The following is a 17,991-nucleotide window of genomic DNA, read 5'->3' on the forward strand; positions in this document are numbered from 1 at the left end:
GACTTTCCTTCAACTTGATGATCAAAAATTGTTTTAAGTTGCATTTCTTTGATCACTCATTAATACTAAATGTTTTTTATATATACTCATATGCCTTTTTTTTCCCTTTCGTATGTCAGTTTTTCTTTCCCCAGCTGTATGTCGGTGTTCATCTTTTCTCTATTGACTTGCTTTAGTACTAAGCTCAGTTAATCTTTCTCATAGGGCAAGGTGGTGTGCTTAGGAAATTTCCCCACCCCAAGATTATATAAATAATCATACTTCTTATACTCTGGCGCTTTTATGTTTAATTCTGTAATTAATTTGGAATTGAGTGGAGAGGAAGGGTATGTTGAAAGGAAAGAAAAGAAAACTAACGCTCTCTCCCTCCCAAAATGACTTATTTGACACAGTACCAGCTATTTAACAATCCACTTTACCTCATTGGTTAGAAATGCAACCTTTGTCATATACTACTTTCTGAAACATAAGAATTTATCAGTTTTCTTTTCAGTGATCTATTTGTTTATACTCCAGAACAAAACTTATTAAGTCTTCTGTAGTGTGGCTTTAATTAGTAATCCACATTTCTGTCCTTTACCTGTAAATGTAATAAATTTCTTTTTTTCTTTGGTATCAATAAGGTATTGCTAGAATGTCACCATTCACAGGTTCATATCTGCAAAGTAATGATGCAAGATACTTATTTTTAGCCAAAGAATTTGTTGCAATCTGTCCTGTGTGGTTGTAAGTGAAGACACTGATGTATGCAAAGCAGAGGTTTCAAAAAGTCCACCTGGCCCTCTGTACCAACATGGAAACAGTGATGAGAATGATGTCACTCTAGCAACCTGCCTGCATTTAGAAAGAATTTTGACTAGGTTTGTGTTTAATAGATCATGTTCCTTACATACCTTTTTTATATCTAGCCTTGCTTACTCAATTCAAAATAAGTGACCAGTACCAGTGTGAAAAGTTTCTGTAAATAAGTAATAATAAGTAATTTTATGGCTTTTGTGATAAAGTGAGGCTTGTTTTATTTATGTTGGGTTTTGTTTTTTCCCCCCCTCTAGGTAGCCTTTCCAGTAAATATATGACTCAGGGAAAAGCCTCAGCGAAGAGGACCCAGCAGGAATCATGAGGGAAGGAAAAAATGCAGCACTCTAAATGGCCACTCAGGCGTTCCCATTCACTTTGAAATTAGGTTCATTTCACAGGACATAGCAGCATAGATCAGGCTTCAACTAACATTTAAGGGAAATGTCAGATTTTTTTTAACTTAATGAAATTGTTAATGAGGGAAAAAATTTTAGTACAGTCCCACGTACCACGAATCCCCATAGATGTAAGGATTTTAAGAGAAAGCCATGATGTATGTATTTAAACCAGGTTTGTTTTTTTTTTTGTTTTGTTTTGGTTTTTTAGGCCAGGTTTTAAAAAAAAAAAAAAAAAAAAAAAAGTATAACTGTGGGCCAGTATTCAGTGAATACAATTTCATGGTTTTTAATTCTTTCAAAGCACACTGAAAGTGGTGTGCTGATACACCCAGAGTAAATTAACCCTTTTTTTCACCTACAAATCCCTTTTTTGTTTTGAAGAAGGGAAATTATATTTATTGTTTACTGAATCTTTGTGTGAAAGCATATCAAATATGTGTGAACTGCTACTACTGTATTTACAATTTACAAACCATATTTTATTGATATTTGTAGAAATGACAACATGAACATGAGCACCTATTCATGCGAGTCTTCCGTGGGTCAAGCAGCACCACCGAGGGGCTCTGGGGTTTTAAGTAAGTTGACATAGAATTACTGTGCTCATAAAAAAAAAAAAAATGAAATAAGGAAAAGAAGGAGTCCTGTTTGCTGCTAAAATACATTTTCAAAGGAAAAATGACAAAACAGAAAAGCTTTTTACTTTTTATGATACTCGGAAATTAGGGTGGAGAACTTTTAAAAATCCCTGAGGATTAAAGAGGCCATCTCTGCCAATCACAAGTTTGGTTGGTGTCATTCTGGGTCTGACTGGAGCCCCCCCCGGAACTGTTTCTCTAACTCCACAAGCCCTCCAGAAGTAGAATGTGGTCAGAACAATGCCTCGGTTTATTTATCATTTTGAAATAAAACCAGAATTTCAACCTGTAATTTTATCCACATTACTTTCTAGCAAGAGTCCTAAATTTCATGAGGAAACCAGAGGAAGGAGTGAGGGCAGTATAAATCTGCTCCTCTTTATCTCGTGCTCCCTCTACTTTATCTCGTGCTCGAGCTATCTGCTGTTCATTGACCCCACTGTGTGCCAAGCACTGTGCCCACAGGAGAGGCACAGGCTTGGTGGGATGAAGACAGAGAAGGACGGGGAGAGTGTTTGTTGGGCGAGCGTCCCGGCTAGCAGAGGGCTCAGAAAATAGCACCTGTGAGCCCTTCTTTTCACCTACTTGAAGACATACTCCAGTTAAAGAAGAATCCTATCAAAATTACCTACAGAATTTGGGAAGTTGTGGTAGAAGGGTTTAGTGATTGTTCCTTACTCAGTTTGGACAAACCCAAACACCTGAATTAACCGCATGAATTAGGTACCCAGGGCAGAAGCTGCTCTTCTGATTTCTCTTGCCTTCAGCATGAAAATGAGCTTGACTGGGCACACAATTCTTGTCACACTTTCTTTGAAAAGCTATTAATGCTGTCTTCTGGCATGATAACAGAAATCGGAGGCCAGCCTAATTTTTGTTCCCTTGTAGATTTTATTTTTTCTGCTTGGATACCTCAGCAGAGGTTTCCCTGTAAGTTTTTTGTCTGTGACTTTTCTCTAAAACAGAAGCAAATCCCATGCATCTCCCTAGCCCAGTTTGGTTTTTGGTTGTTTTTTTTCAACTTGGAAAAGTATGTTAATTTTTTTTTTTTTAACCTCAAAAATACTTTTGTCTTTTTTCATTATTTCTCCATCATCTTTTTCCTTCATCCTAGGAGAACTCAAATTTAATCTCCACATGACTGGCTGGATTTTTTATGTCATTTTGCTGTTTTCTGTCTCACATGAATTTCATCATTTCACTTCTAATCGTCCTCAGCATATCTCAGCCACCTTCCCTTTTCCTCTCATTCAAGTTTATTCTCATTATTTTCCTTTTCATGGAAACCATGTTTCCTTATATGCTTTTAAGAATGTTAAAAAGTGGGACTCCTGGGTGGCTCAGTTGGTTAAGCAGCTGCCTTCGGCTCGGGTCATGATCCCAGCGTCCTGGGATCGAGTCCCACATCGGGCTCCTTGCTTGTCAGGGAGCCTGCTTCTCCCTCTGCCTCTGCCTGCCATTCTGTCTGCCTGTGCTCGCTCTCTCTCTCTCTCTCTGATAAATAAATAAAATCTTTAAAAAAAAAAAAGAAATCTAAAAAAAAAAAAAAAAAAAAAAAAAAAAAGAATGTTAAAAAGTTTCCTACATTTTATTCTAGTTCCTGGGTAAATTTCAGTCCCTCACACTGATCAATGGGACAGTGACCAGTGTTTGCCAGACCTGAAGAATGGATGACCCTTGACTTGGGCGCTGGTCACAGCCCCTTCTCAGTGCCCCAACCGGGACAGGTGCATCTGCTCCATGCTGAGGCCAGCTCCTTGTTATCGTTCAGATGCAGCTGGCCTGTCCTTCCGCAAGCTCCACAAATGCTTCACTAGCACAATTTCCTCTTTCTCCCAGGAACACATAAAATGAAATCTATTCTTAACAGTCCCGTCTACTCTAATCCCTTGCTCAGTGTGTACAGTAATCAGCAGAGTGCACACTTAGAGATGTCACTAAAATGTTCTGACCTAACTTCAGTTTACTTTTCATTTTCAAATGTGTTTCACAAATGATTCTACGGGAAAAAAATCCTGGGTAAATAGGGTTTATGGTGTTACAGGCAAAAAAAGAAAGAAAAAAAGTTCAGATTCAGATGTTCACAGAATTCAACAAACTCCCATAAAATTGTAAAGATGTACTTAGTACTTTTTTCTTTGAAAGTAGGCATGTTTAGACAACAGCAGTCAAGAATTTAGCACGCTTCCCTGGGTGGAATTCTAGGCTTACTTAGGGTCTCTGGCTCTGCCAGTTTTCCAGCCGAGAGTGTGGCAATCCTCCTAACCTCATAGCAGTTCAGTTTCCGTGCCTATAAAATGGAAGTCACACCTGCCCTTTCATAGAGTAGCGAGGATCAAGTGAGGTCTTGACTAGGAAAAACACTTTTAAATATCTAAAACCCTGAAACTAAGGCCCGAAGGACAATGTTGAACATTTCCCTATTTTAAGTTTTTAACCTATTGGTGGAAATCTAAATGTCACAGCTTGTCAACTCCCTCAACAGTTACCACACCCACCTCATGACGCCCTAGGACAGCTGCTGCCCTGAGATAAGGGAGCCCACATATTTCTTATATAGTCACAAAAATCCCCTAAGGCCAGTTTATCTCCGGGGCCTGCACCAGTTTCAAATAACATTAGGTATGCCTGACCCACCACTAAGTAGATTATGTGACTTACCACTCACACGCAAAACAGCCAACCAAGTTAAAATCTGAGTAGTGTGTATGAAATAGATGAAAGAATTAAGCATACATGGGGAGATCCTGAACCAGAAAATTTAGGATTAGATTTTTTACTTTTCTAATTCACTATACTAAAAGGCCAGAGTTTATGCATCACTTTTAAACTAGTCGTCCCAATGTTCCTGCCCTACCGATTCTAAAATTGTGAGGCTATGAGAAAGTGTGCCCAAGGGTGCTCTTCAAATCTATAAAGTGCTACACAATTACATAACAGTATTTCAACAATTAAGAATCATACATGGCATCTTTTTTTTTTTTTTTTTTTACATTTTATTAACACTATTAGAACAGTTCCAGGTTCACACAGAACTGAATGGAAAGTGCAGAGTTTCTGTATACTCTGGTCCCAACACAAGTCCAAATCCTCCACTATCCACATCCTGCACCAGCGTGGGGTATTTATTTTTTTCAACTGATGAACCTATGTGGACACAACATTATCCCCAAAGTCCATTGTTTACATTAGGATTCCTTCTTGGTGTGATAGGTTCTGAACAACTAGCAACAGTTTATTGAGTTGCTGGTACTTAACTATGTGCCATACAGTCCTCCAAGGGCCTTTCATTTAATCTTCACAGTGTCTGTAGGAGAAGGGCATCGGAAGTAAGACACCTTGTACCAAATCACCCAGCTAGTCCGATGAAGCCAAGACAAACCCACCATACAACCATCATCTAATCTCACCGTGTCTTTTGTGTTAAGCCGCGTTTAGAGGCAAAAACAACCCTTATCTTACTGTCATCACTTAAGTGAATTTTGAACTCTCCAATCCTGTAGCAGATGAAAGAAACCGGGCTCTAAAACACACTTCGCTGATTAGTCCCTCCTCCCCAGGCCCGCCCCTCCGACCTTCCTTTTCCCTTTACCTCTAGCACCGCCGCGAGGAATTGCCGCCTATGAGAAAAGCCAGCTATGGGGAGGTTGCCCTCCGGGGCGCTAACCCTGCCGCACTTCTGTCCTCCCAGGGTCGCTCATTCTTTCCTGGACTCTCCAGTTACCAGGCTTAGGTGTATTTCAATTAACAAGCAGAATTATAAGGCAGAGGCCCCTGAGCAGCCACGGCAGGGTCTGGCGGACAACAGGTGTTCATTCAAGTCTATTCCGTGGGTCTCGCTGAGGGCCGACGGAGCCGCCCCGTCACATCCCCGGAGGGCGCTGGGTTCGAGTCAGCCCCTGAAAGCGAAAGCTGTATTAGCACCAACCTCCAACAGCCCTTCCAGTCAGCACGCGGTGAGGGGAGGACGCGCAGGGGTGTGCTCGGGCCCCCTGCGGTAAGTCTATGCCTGAAGAAGCGTCTAGCTCGACCAGGAAGGAAGACAAGTACGTGCGTGTTCCCCTACTGCTCTGGGGAACACCAGCTCTCGCGTTCAGCGTTCCTAAGCAGTGACGCCGCACCTTTCCCACGGACAGGTCGGGGAAGCGACAAGCCTCCAGAGTCAAGCCAGCAGCCACTCCGCGTGCCCAAACCCCACTCCCAACGACGCGCCTAAGCAGCCCCCAGAAGACGGCCTTACACCCCCCACGCACCCCAGCCTCGCGCTAATGCCCCGCGTCACGTGCCCACAGCCCGAGCGCCGCGCCCCGCCCTCCGCCTGTCACTCATGCGGCCGCCCAATGACGGCGGCGGGGCGGGCCCGGGCGGGGTGGGGCGTGGGGCGCCGTGCGCCGGAGCCTGTGGCGTCAATGCGGCCGCCGTGTCCATGGAGAGAGGGTGAAGTGGCCGAGCTTCGGCCCGAGGCACCGGGGCTCCGGGACGGCGAGGATGTCGGCTTCTTTAGTCCGGGCCACTGTCCGGGCTGTGAGCAAGAGGAAGCTGCAGCCCACCCGGGCCGCCCTCACCCTGGTGAGTGGTCGGGGCGCGCGGTCGGACGGGTGACATTGGTTCACCTCCGCCCCCGCGAGGAGGTCACGGCGGCCCGGCGCCCGGCCCGCTGTGCGGCCGCCGCGTCGCCGCCCTGCCCTCCGTGCCCTGGCTGGGGAGATAAACAAGCTCGGGCGGGGCTGCTCTGTGGGAGCCGGGCGCCCCGGGAACTACGTTTCCCAGCAGGCCGTGCGCCGCTGTCTGCGGGGCGGTGAGGGGCGCCGCGTGTGCGCGGAGCCCCGGGCCCCCGGGGAGGCCCGCCGCGAGCCGGGGCCGCGACTGTGCTCGGGTCGCGGGCCCTTAGGAGCTCGAGGAGCGGGAAGCTGGGGGAGGGAACCCGGACTTCTGCCCTCGAGGGGCGCGGGGAGGGCGGAAGCTCGCCGGGGGACGACGGGGCGAGCGCGGCGAGCGACGTGAGAGCCACCGCGTCAACAAAGCCCACCCCTCACTGAGATCAAGGCTCTAGTGCACAAAGGGTTCCTTCCTGGCGTCGGGGAGGCTTTTTGAAACACCCTCCGTCCCTCCAGCGGGCCTCGGCCGTAGTCGGCTCTCACAAAGGACAAAGAAGGATAAAAATTTCTACCCTGAGAGAGCGTTGGGCGTTTTCTGGGTGAAAGGTTGAACACCCTGGGGGAGCACCGGAGTCCGTACCGCGCACGGTCGCCGCAGGGTTTACCACGCAGACGCGATCCCTGGTGCTCTGCGCAGTTTGTTTGTTTTAACAGGGAAAACTCACATACCAAAAAAATTTACGCCTTTAAAAAATGTACCATTCGGTGGCATTTAGTACATTCATAGTGTTGTGCAACCATCACCTCTGTCGTTAGAAAACATTTCACCCCAAGGAAACTCCGTATCAGTTAGACGGTCACTTGTGTTTGCCGTTCCGAAAGGGTTGGATTTCATAGGAGAGCTTATGAATCAGTTCGGCCTTCTTCTCACCCCAGTCTTGGTTAAGGAGAAGCCTTTGTGCAAGCATTCCGCATCTAGAGAGTGGGAAGTCGAATTGGATCACGGATTCCATTCAAGCTAATGCTATAAAAAAGCCTGTTGTCAGAAAATCAGTTGAAACAAAATAGAAGGAAGTTGTGATCAGGTGGGAGGATTCATATTTATAATGGATAAGTGTTTTTCTGATTATTCTATATTCCTGTTTTCTGTGCCACCAACCCTGTTTTCATGTCCAGAAGATAACATCATCAGATCTGAGAATTCTCCCACTGTCTTGAAAATCACAAGAACTGAAGGGCCTGGGTCATACTTTGTGTCTTTCAGTCTGAGTCAAAAAATACTGAAAACTGAAAAGAATTCTACTACTGATAATGGTAGAGCCAGAAAGAGGAGATGCTTTTTTGCCTTTTCTTTGTCCATCATTTAACATATTACCTGCTTGTTCAGAATCTGAGTCATTCCCTTCCTCCTCATCATTCATTCAGCTGACATTTAAGACCTCCTGTGTTTCAGGACAAAAAATAAATTGAGTTACCCAATTCCCACCCTCCAGGGACATAGTTGTGGGCCAGGCCATTGCCACCCCTGGAATTACCAGGGATAATAACAGCTGACATTCTCAGACCTGCACTCTCTGCACTTGCTCCTGCTTCATGACCTGTCACCAGGCTTATTCTGCTAACAGAATTGTGTCAGTTCTTCATCTTGTCAATTCTTAGTTCACAAGGGCTCTGTTTTGCCTTTGATCAAGTGTTTGATTAACTTACCAGAGGCCATTGTGTGAACTTAGCCTGTTTAACTGTCTAGCTAACTTTAAAAGTTCCTTTCCCTGTAGTCTTAGCTGGTGCCAGAGAAAATGCAAGTCCTGGTTGTTTTCCACCCATAGCCCGCATAGCAGGCTTGCAGTCATTTTAATCAGCATATGCTCCCTGCTCCCAAGACCCTGGCATGAACCTTGTAAATCCTAGCATGTTCTGTGGAGTGCAGAAGCAGGAAGGTGATCAAAGGGCTAATGAGTGAATACAGATAAAAGCTAATGAAACCAGAAATGATTCAATAAAATGGATAGGAAGAGATCAGTGTTACCTAGATACATAAACTTGACATCAGTAATTTGACATGGTGCAAACTTGTCTAAGTCCTGTACCTACGTGGCCAGCAGAGGTCATCAAAAGGCTAGGAAAAGGAAAAGGAGTTGATGAAATGAAAACATGGTTCCATGCTGTCAGCGCCCAGGTATCCGCGTTAACTGATGTTAGTCCAGGAGAGGACTCATGGTTTGCTGGAACAGAAGGCTTACTTTGGTGACCAGCTAGCTGTGCTTAACACTTCTCTGCAACCAGAGATGGTTTCTTGGTTGAATGTTTTAAGTCTTCACCCCACCACTTCAAAGTGAGTACTTTTGGACACCTGCAGAGGAATTGACAAAAGAAATTGAATTTTTAGGAACCAGAGTAAAATATGATGAAAGCCTGAAGACTAACACTACCCTGCTAGCAGAGGCTTTTATTTCCATCATTCTACAGATCAGAGTTAGTGCAATCATAATTTAGGATTATGGACACCTGTCCATAAAGTGCAGCCAAAGTTGTAAGAGAATGATGGTACACAGCCAGCATCATTTTTCATACACAGACAGAAATTAATGCATTATGTGCAGTGAGTGCTTTAAGACTTAACTTTCTAGTGGCACCTGGTTGAGAAGGATGAGGAAACAATGTTACTTGAGCCCCAGTTAATTCATTGAAGGACAAGTACCAGAAGTGTTTTGGAGCAATGATCAAGCAGTAATTTGTATATTTAGGCAATTTACAGGGCATTCTCCAGGAAACAATTGCAGGTCGCCTAAATGTATAACGATAAGAGGATAGTTAAATAAATTAGAGTAGACCCAGTTGGTGACCGATTATGTAGTCACTGTAAATAATTTTTTTTTTTAAGTTTGGGAGTCCTAACTCTTCATTCCTTAACTTACTGTCCCTTTATCAGTTATTTAATCTTTAATACTTAAATCACAGAATTGTAAGAATGAGATGATGCATATAAACCATTAAACACCTGGAAGGTACTCAGTAAATGGTTAATATGTTTATTAATGTGTATTATGAGAAACATAAGAAAGGCCACAAAATATACACACACAGATGACTAGGAAAAGACAAAAGGGAAAACATCATAATGCCACCTGTAGCTGTTAAAGAATGAGTTGAAAGATACTGTAACTTGTTCATTGGCTGCTATTTATCTGCCGTCTTTTAAACATTAAAATGCCATATTTATAATGAAATTAAAATAGGTTGTAGTTGTTGGCACATGTTTCGTATACATAATCATGGAGTTAGCTTTGGTTTTAGTTTTGTTTTCTTGAGCAGCAAAATATTAAAATTGCCTGGGGAATTACTTAAGGAAATACAGTGTTAAGGATGAGAAGTTTCTGATACCAAAACAGACTAAAGATCTTTTTTAAGGGCCTTTTGTCTTGTTCTATGATCTACCTATGAGTAGATTAAAAACGATCATTCTGTTTCATTGAGTTTCAGGAATCTTAAACTTTAATTCATTGGCCAAATTGCAGGTGAATAAGTCATTAATTATATATACATTTCTTAGAAAAGTGTAGGTGTCTTAGTCGTTTGGGGGAGTGCATGGAAACGGGAGGCTACCAGGCCTGCAGCATGTTGTTGTGAAGTTTTTGGACTGTTGGCCAGATTGAGTGTACTTACTGCAGAGTTGCCAGAGCCTGCAAAGACTGGAGAGCCCAGGAGGATACAGAAAGTATTTTTTTATAGTAGCATTTTTTTTTTCAAGTGCCACATGTTCCCTTTTTGTCCTTCTGACTTGTTCTGAAAATCAAATCCCTCACTTAGAAAGTGACAAGATCTGTATATTTCCCCTTAAGTACGTACTCTGCTGGGTTTCCATCAGTAACACTCTGCCAGTGGAGTATGCTTGGTTTTGGCCTGACAGACGAAAATTAAGAAAGACTCATTTTGGTTCCTATGATGACAGTTCCCAGGCACACAGGTTACTTTTCCCTGGACAGTGTAGGGGTGTGAAGTCAACCACTTTGGGATAGGTGGACCACTCTATGAATTGTTTTTGTTTACTGTGTGTTTTCTACTAAGAGTTGGGAAAAGAAGAAAAATTATTTTGTAAAATCAAATTTGGTAATTTAATAATCATGTGGAGATAGAAACGCGTGGGGCTGTTGACAGAGTGGTGTGTACTCCCTGACTTTTGTTTTGGTCTTGTAGCAGTGAACACTCATCACCTTTGACTCCCCAGCATTACAGGGCAAGTTGTACTTGCAATAAATATTTTCCCACGATTGTGCTTTTTTTTTTTTTTTAACTTATCGGAAATCCTTTGCTCTTTGACAGTAATTAGATTAATTTCTTCAGGGCTCAATATGGGAAATAAGACCATGAGACCAGCAGAAGCTAGTTTTTCTGACATTTGTTTAGAAGGGTAAATGAGCATTTTTTAACATTCTTCTTCAGGACTATTCCTGTAACTATTTGAGGTTGACGCTGTGATCTCAAAAGAAGAAAAAAAAAAGTAATTCTCTTCTTCATTTCCTTCTTTCTCTGGCATACTGCTCCCTATTTTCACTGTTGTCCTCCTGTTCTGGTAGAATTGTGGGGAAAGGCCTTTATAAATCACTACTGATGGTGATTTTTTTTAACCTTTTTTTTTCTTTTATAGTTACACACAATAAGTATATATGTGTATACCCACTGTATATTAATAACTGAAGTCATAGTTTCACTGAACATTCATCTTTATTTAGTGTAATACATTGTTTTCTTTTCTCTTCTTGTTTGTGTTTTTAAAAAATGCTAGTGTCAGCCTTCTAAATTGGTTTCATGGCTTTTCTAAATTGGGTCCGGACTCTGCTTCCACATCTTCATCTGGCCAGCACCCCCACTGGACAGGCCCAAGAGCACACTTGGAGGCCATCCTCTTGGTCTGCTCCCGTAGCACAGGCTTGGGATTTGGCTACAGTTACTTCTAAGTTATAGGTCATAATGTCCACTCTGGGATTCCACAAACCAATAAAATGCCAATAAAAAAAACTGGAGGACCAGCATAGCATTGCCAGCTAAGCTAATAAAGTAGGAAGGACATGATCTCTTTGTTAATATGCTCTCATCATTGTAAAGTAGCAGGTTTGTATTGAGCTCTTTGTGCCTGGCACTGTTGTAAATGTACTTCGTGAACTCATTTATTTAATCCTCCCAAGAATCCTGAGGAGGAGGGTCTGTTCTCCCCATTAAAGCCAAGTAACAGGCTTGGACATAGCTAGGAAGTAGGGCAGAAATGCCCTGGAACAGACTTTGTCCCTGACAACACCATGAAAAAGCAGACAGGACCCAAGATAGAAATAAAGTAGATGTGGGAAAATTGCTCTTCCCAGGAAGGGGGGCTTGGTGATCCTGACCCATATACCTAATACATCGTGGTGCTTTCCTCATTTTGAAGACAAATGGGCCAGGTAATTAAACAGCATTGCTCCTGAAAAATGCCTCCCGGCGCTTGTTTCTGTAGTTGACTAGCTTAATTCTGTTCATCCGGATATCCTGAGATATTTTAAGCCACATTTAGTAGCTGTGCGAACACGTGGTGGGACTTTTATGAGAGGCACCCTCTGGGTTGATGCTGCTGCCTTATTTCTTCTCTGCATTTTAATGGGCTTGAAATAGATTTGGGGTAAACAAACAAAACAAAACAAAAACAGTAGAGTTAATAGTAATCAAAAGGAAAACTGCCTGAAGGTTTGCTTCCCCAGCGATTCCTTGATTGATTCTTGGCTACTGAGCACCTTCTCTGTGTCAGGGATTGTCTTGTTGCCGAGCATGCAGCAGGAGCACAGAATAGAGGCTGCCCAGCAAACGTGGGTTTGTGATGTAAGTAGAACCAGAGAACTGATGACAGGGAGCCGATCTTGACTGGGGGGAACAAGATTCAAAGGATATTGCTAGAAGGTATGTTAATAAAAATAGGATGTTTTGAGTTGAGGAGAGTTCATGTGTTTATGTACAAAAGCCACAAGGTACTCACCAAGAATGGAATATAAATTTGTCAGACAAATGTGCTAATAGACTTGAATAGTCTTAAAAGACTAAGGAACTATAAGGCTTTAAAGAAAGCAGGTTTTGTAGCTAAAAACTTAATAACTTGTTCTTTTTTCAGACACCTTCAGCAGTAAACAAGATAAAACAGCTTCTTAAAGATAAGCCCGAACACGTAAGTAAAACCAATCAGATGAATATTCAGTAAAAAAATTGAAGTTGTATTTTCACAATGAATTATCTTGTGATACACAGTATGTTTTCATTGGTTAGGGATTTTTATTTAAAAAGTAAAATACGCTTGTGGTTTTTATTTTTTTTATTTATTTATTTTTTGAAAGATTTTAATTTATTTATTTGACAGACAGAGATCACAAGTAGGGAGAGAGGCAGGCAGAGAGAGAGGAGGAAGCAGGCTCCCTCCTGAGCAGAGAGCTCGATGCGGGACTCGATCCCAGGACCCTGGGATCATGACCTGAGCCGAAGGCAGAGGCCTTAACCCCCTGAGCCACCCAGGCGTCCCCGCTTGTGATTTTTAGAGGCTCAAATAAAATATAACAGGGTATTGAGGGAAAAGGACGTCATTTTGTGACCCAAACTCTTGGCTGTCTTTCAGCCTTCTAAGGGGCCACCTCTTAAGTGTCCTTCCTGAGATGAACATCTGTGTGTCCATCTTCTTCCCTACTTAGAGAAAGCATTCCATACATGCTGTGGTTACACTTTGCTTTTTGCCCCTAATAATATAGCTTGAAGTTCTTTCCAGAGCATTACAGAAAGACCCACCTTTTTTATCATTCTTATGACTGGATATATTAGTGTATTTTATTGAACAGGTTCTATTTATTTAGCCAGTGCCCCATATTAAGGTCTTTGGGGTTGGTTACATCTAGTGCTGCCACCAATATCGTTCAGCAAATATTGTCTGTAGTGTGTCAGGCCCATTGTTCTAGAGGACTAAGCCTGTGAGCCTGGCTTAGTGCACCCCTGTAGGCTGTCCTCCTAGACACAAAACTGTTGAGTAAGGGGAGTGTGCATCCCCTTCACCTTCGGGCATTGTTGCCTGTGGAATACTGTAAATTACATCCAAGTACTAAACTACTAATATTTAGTAATTAGACTTTGGAGTGGTGTCTAGGTTCTGCTGTACAACCTGCATTACAGTGTAATGAAGTTCTGGCACATTCCTCCTAAGAATTACTAAATGCTAAAATGTATCCGTGTGGCAACCCCGTTAGGATAGACTGATGGAAAGAGTATATATACACGGGTGTAGCTGCGTGTAGGTTTGAGGGATGGCAGTGACATGAAGAGGATGGAGCACGCACGCCTCATGGGGTGTCACTGATGAAGTCCCAGAACCTAAATCAGGTTCGGTGGGGTGAGGAGGTTCGGAGCCGATGACTAAATAAAGAATTCTTAAGACGTTGTTGGTGCAAAAGGGCCCGTGGCAGGCAGAGATGCGGCTGCCCCAGGTTGTTAGGAGTGGTTGGTTATATACATAGGAGTTGGGTAGGTGAGGACAAAGGGGTGTTCAGAAGGGCTATTGGGGCAAAGAATACTATCAGGATATTGAAGTCTTAGTTGCTATCAAGTAAGGACAATTGAGAGTCTCCTGGTGGAATGTTACATTCCTGCTATCAAGCATCCTTGTTAATGAGATTTAGGTTTAGAAGAAATTTAACTTTATTTACTTTTCCTTCTACCTCCGCCTCCTTCGGTTTTTTATGGAGGGGAGGGTGACATTAGGGCTTGAGGAACTGAGTTCTGTGTCTTTGGAAATTGGGCTATTGATAAGGTAACTTCTTTGTTGTAATCTCAAGGACATTTGCAAACCAAGGGAGGCTCCTGTCTTGCAGGATTGTGATCTCAGCAAGTTAACTATTTATCATTTTATGGCAGTCAGGGGTGCCTGAGGAATGCTACACCTATGGAGGGGAGCGGGTGAAGGGGGGGGTGCAAGGCGCCAGCTTTTGCTTTGTCCTCAGCCAGCCTCCTGCTCCCTCATCATCACTGCTGGTGTGAGCAGTCCCTTTTCCAAACTCCAGGTACCTAAAGCTGTATTTTCTGTCTTCTGTAAGTGTCTGTATTCATTCCTAGTCGTTGGACCTCCTGCTTTGCTTGAGTCTTCCTGTTTATAATGATAAAAGCTAAGTCAAGTTAATACTCAGGACATGTGCTCCAGAATTCCAGCTAGATGGTCGGTAGATATTGTTAGGAAATCACATTAAGATAGACATTAGATTAAGGCTGATATTTTAAAAGTGCAGTTTGGTCCCATTTTAACTTCTTAACATCTCTGCGGGCTGCAGTCTTTTGATTTCTGGTACTTGAGAATGTTTGCATAGTTCTGCATTAGAATTAAGGCCCTGTGTAAAGGCAGGATGGTTTCCAGGGGATGGCCTAGGGACCTCACTGAACCTAAACATAGGGAAGCTTCCTGAGAACATCTCTTGAAATGAGGAATTGAGAATTTGTTAGGTATAGGCTCCTGGGTGGCTCGGTTCCTTCGGCTCAGGTCATGATGCCAGCTCCTGGCATAGAGCCCTGCATCGGCCTCTCTGCTCAGCAGGCAGCCTGCTTTCCCCTCTCTCTCTCTGCCTGCCTTTCTGCCTACTTGTGATCTCTGTCTGTCAAATAAACAAACAAAATCTTTATTTTAATTTTTTTTTTAATTTTTTTATTAGGTAGTCATCTGTGCCATCAGGTACTTTTCTTTTTCCTTTAAAAAGGGATTATTCATGTTTAGAATTAAAATTCTTCCTTTAAGGGGCACCTGGCGGGCTCAGTTGGTAGAGCAGGTAACTCTTGATCAGGGGGTTGTGAATTCAGGCCTCACATTGGGCAGAACTTACTTTAAAAAACAGAAGCCAAAAAAAAAACCCTCTTCCTTTAAAAATGTTATTCCCAGCCTCATCGGCCAAAAGCAAGGGTTAAGTAGTTAACATGCATTGGTATAGTGGACTGCCAAGGCATTATATGCAGATGATAATTGGGACAGTTAATCACATGGAAGGATGATGCCTTAAGTGGCAAAAACAAATCAGAGAACTAAGACTTATTCCGGTTCTAGTGAAGCCTGTGTTCAGATTATATGTATCTATGACAAGGACTGGAACTAAAAAGGGAAAAAAAATGTTTTCCGCAGAGCGGTAGTGACTGGTTTGGGGTTTTTGCATTTAGTTGTTTTTATTTTAGGATCCCCACTAGTATTGCAGTTTGTTAAATAGCTACATTTTTTAAATGCTTGTTTCCCTTTCCACTTATACTTCTTGGTGGGACATTTCATAGCCAGAAATCTAATATCTCTTTAAGCTTATGAAGAAACAAATGTCAAATAGCCAGGGTGTTTATGAATGTTTAATATGCACTACTTTAAAACTAAGTGTATATTTACACTGCTTTTTCAGGTAGGTCTGAAAGTTGGTGTCCGAACCAGGGGTTGTAATGGCCTTTCTTATACTCTAGAATATACAAAGACAAAAGGAGATTCTGATGAAGAAGTTGTTCAAGATGGTGAGTTCCAAGCATACATAGTGCTTGCTGTGAGGTAGGGTGGTTTGATGGACTTTCATGTATCAGATGATTGATACATGGCAGCTGAGTGAGAATGGTACCGGATTGTCCCCCATTTTGCTGATTAAGAGACTGAGACATGGGGAGGTAAAATAGCTTGTCTGAGGGTCACTGAGGCTAGTTCAGTGGCCTGGGGAAAAGTTGAACCTACTCAGGTTGGCTCCAGAGGGTATGCTCTTATCATTTGTTTTATTTCAATTAGAAAAGATAATCATTGCAGAAAGATGTTAAATGCTGAAACTTCAGACAGAACCATCCATCTTTTGGGAAGCAGCAATTTGACGTCTATACCAAATAAGTAATGTCATCTCGTGCTTTTGAAGAATCTGTGTTTTAATTTTTATTAAAAATGCCAGTGCTCTAATTCTCTCTTGCCCCCTGGCCCTACCCAATAATCTGATAAAACCTATTTAGAACAAAATAATGTCACGGCCTCAGGGGAACTTCAAAGAGCACTAGCACGGGTATTTCAGTGGTAGCTCTGCGTCAGAGCTGTGCTATTACCTAGCTAATTCATCTCATTAAAGTGAAGTTACTGACCAATGATGACATTTTTGTTGTTGTTGTTGTTTTTATCAAGTTGTTTTAAAGTGAAGTTACTGACCAATGATGACATTTTGTGTTGTTTTTTAGATCTCTACATAAAATACCTTAAATATTAAATTTTTAAATTTTAAATATTAAATCTTTCTGAAGATGATTTCTAATAACTATATACAGTTTATATTTGAGTAATTACTCAGTTTCTTATAAGGAAGAAAGCTTTCTTACACCAGTAATATTTATGAAGATACCAGCCTCTACCAGCGTAATTCCAGGGAGTTACGTTACTGCCAGTTTTCCGGCCCATGAGCAGAAGAAGAAAATGGCCACGTTGCACTGGTGGGCCTCATGACACCAGCCCCATGTATCACAGTCCTGTGTATGTGTGTCTGCTTTCCAGTGTGTCATGTGTACAGATGTCCGTGCAGGCTTTTACACATTTATTGACTCTGTTTTTACAAAGTCTCAGAATATACGCCTTTCCTTCATGTTGCAAATTGGAAAAATGGGTGAAATACAGTGAAAAGCAAATTCTAGTTTTGCGTGGAACTGTCATGGAGTATGCTTCTCTGCACCTGTCAGGCCTAATACTGTGTTTAACTTAGATCATTGGGTGGAAAAGGGACAGACAGGAAACTGAGCACTAAAGCTCTTAAAGGAAATAATGAGATAGATTCAGAAGCTTCCTGTTAGACTTTTGTCAGTGGTTAACTATTTTAAAAGTTCACTTGTGCTTTGAACCAGCAGGTTCCATAGACCTGCAGGCTTTATGTGACATGTGTTTTCTTCTCCCCAAGGAGTCAGAGTGTTCATCGAAAAGAAAGCACAGCTAACACTTTTAGGAACAGAAATGGACTATGTTGAAGATAAATTATCCAGTGAGTTTGTTTTCAATAACCCAAACATCAAAGGAACGTGTGGCTGTGGAGAAAGCTTTAATATTTGACTACTCTGGCTGTAAGCTCCAAGAACACTCATGGAAGTCCTAGGGCTTACTGAAGAAATCATGTGACTGTCACGTGCTTAAAGTTTATAATGTATGACTGCCTTACACGGAAAATAAAATGATGCATTTTGAAAGTGAAGCCAGTGTGTTAGATTCCAGAAGAAGCGATACTTGTATTCTTCTTAGAGGCAGAAAACGAGAAGCCATTCCTCTCTTTGGGTCATTTTCCTGATTTGTAAAGAAAAAAAAATCCTACCCTGCACTTAATTGTCTTGCATCCTTTCTATTAGAACCAGCTTCATGAACGCTGTCTACCTGGGAGGATTTCAGGAAATGTATTTTTAATACGTGTGCACGCCATAGCTCGCTGTTGAGAGTGGCGTGAACGTGCATTTCCGACCAGATCGATGGCTCATAAAATTTGGAGGCAGAAGATCCTGAGAGCGGGCGTGACGTGGAACTGCACTGGTTTTCTCCCCAAACTT

The 17,991-nt window shown here is 42.3% G+C and overlaps 2 protein-coding genes and 1 long non-coding RNA gene across 11 annotated transcripts in view; 2 read left to right on the forward strand and 1 right to left on the reverse strand.

The window, feature by feature from the left end:
* TUT7 (terminal uridylyl transferase 7) overlaps positions 1-3,703 on the forward strand; it is a 63,000-nt gene extending 59,297 nt beyond the window's left edge. For all 6 annotated transcript variants that reach the window (XM_059411737.1, XM_059411736.1, XM_059411740.1 and 3 more), the window contains one exon: positions 1,053-3,703. In XM_059411737.1, the coding sequence (XP_059267720.1) occupies positions 1,053-1,120 (68 nt within the window). In that variant the 3' untranslated portion in view covers positions 1,121-3,703. The remainder of the gene's footprint in view (positions 1-1,052) is intronic.
* A 1,005-nt stretch (positions 3,704-4,708) lies between these two features.
* LOC132024763 (uncharacterized) lies at positions 4,709-6,080 on the reverse strand. The gene is made up of 3 exons (XR_009406302.1): positions 5,956-6,080; positions 5,427-5,733; positions 4,709-5,331 (listed from the first exon to the last, which is right to left on the reverse strand). It is a non-coding gene; the product is annotated as an uncharacterized LOC132024763 (long non-coding RNA).
* Positions 6,081-6,188: 108 nt separating this feature from the next.
* Positions 6,189-17,645, forward strand: ISCA1 (iron-sulfur cluster assembly 1). Of its 4 annotated transcripts, none has more exons than XM_059411744.1 (5): positions 6,189-6,403; positions 12,566-12,619; positions 15,852-15,957; positions 16,776-16,899; positions 17,358-17,457. In XM_059411744.1, exons 1-5 carry the CDS (start codon positions 6,323-6,325, stop codon positions 17,422-17,424), a joined length of 432 nt encoding a protein of 143 aa, XP_059267727.1. In that variant the 5' UTR covers positions 6,189-6,322; the 3' UTR covers positions 17,425-17,457. The 4 variants fall into 4 exon arrangements, with proteins under 4 accessions (XP_059267727.1, XP_059267728.1, XP_059267725.1 ...); XM_059411742.1 differs by having other exon boundaries at positions 6,217-6,403; positions 15,910-15,957; positions 16,772-16,899; XM_059411743.1 differs by having other exon boundaries at positions 6,218-6,403; positions 16,772-16,899.
* Positions 17,646-17,991: the final 346 nt, after the last annotated feature.

Source organism: Mustela nigripes, chromosome 9, assembly GCF_022355385.1.
Source record: "Mustela nigripes isolate SB6536 chromosome 9, MUSNIG.SB6536, whole genome shotgun sequence".
Classification (NCBI taxonomy): Eukaryota; Metazoa; Chordata; class Mammalia; order Carnivora; family Mustelidae; genus Mustela; species Mustela nigripes.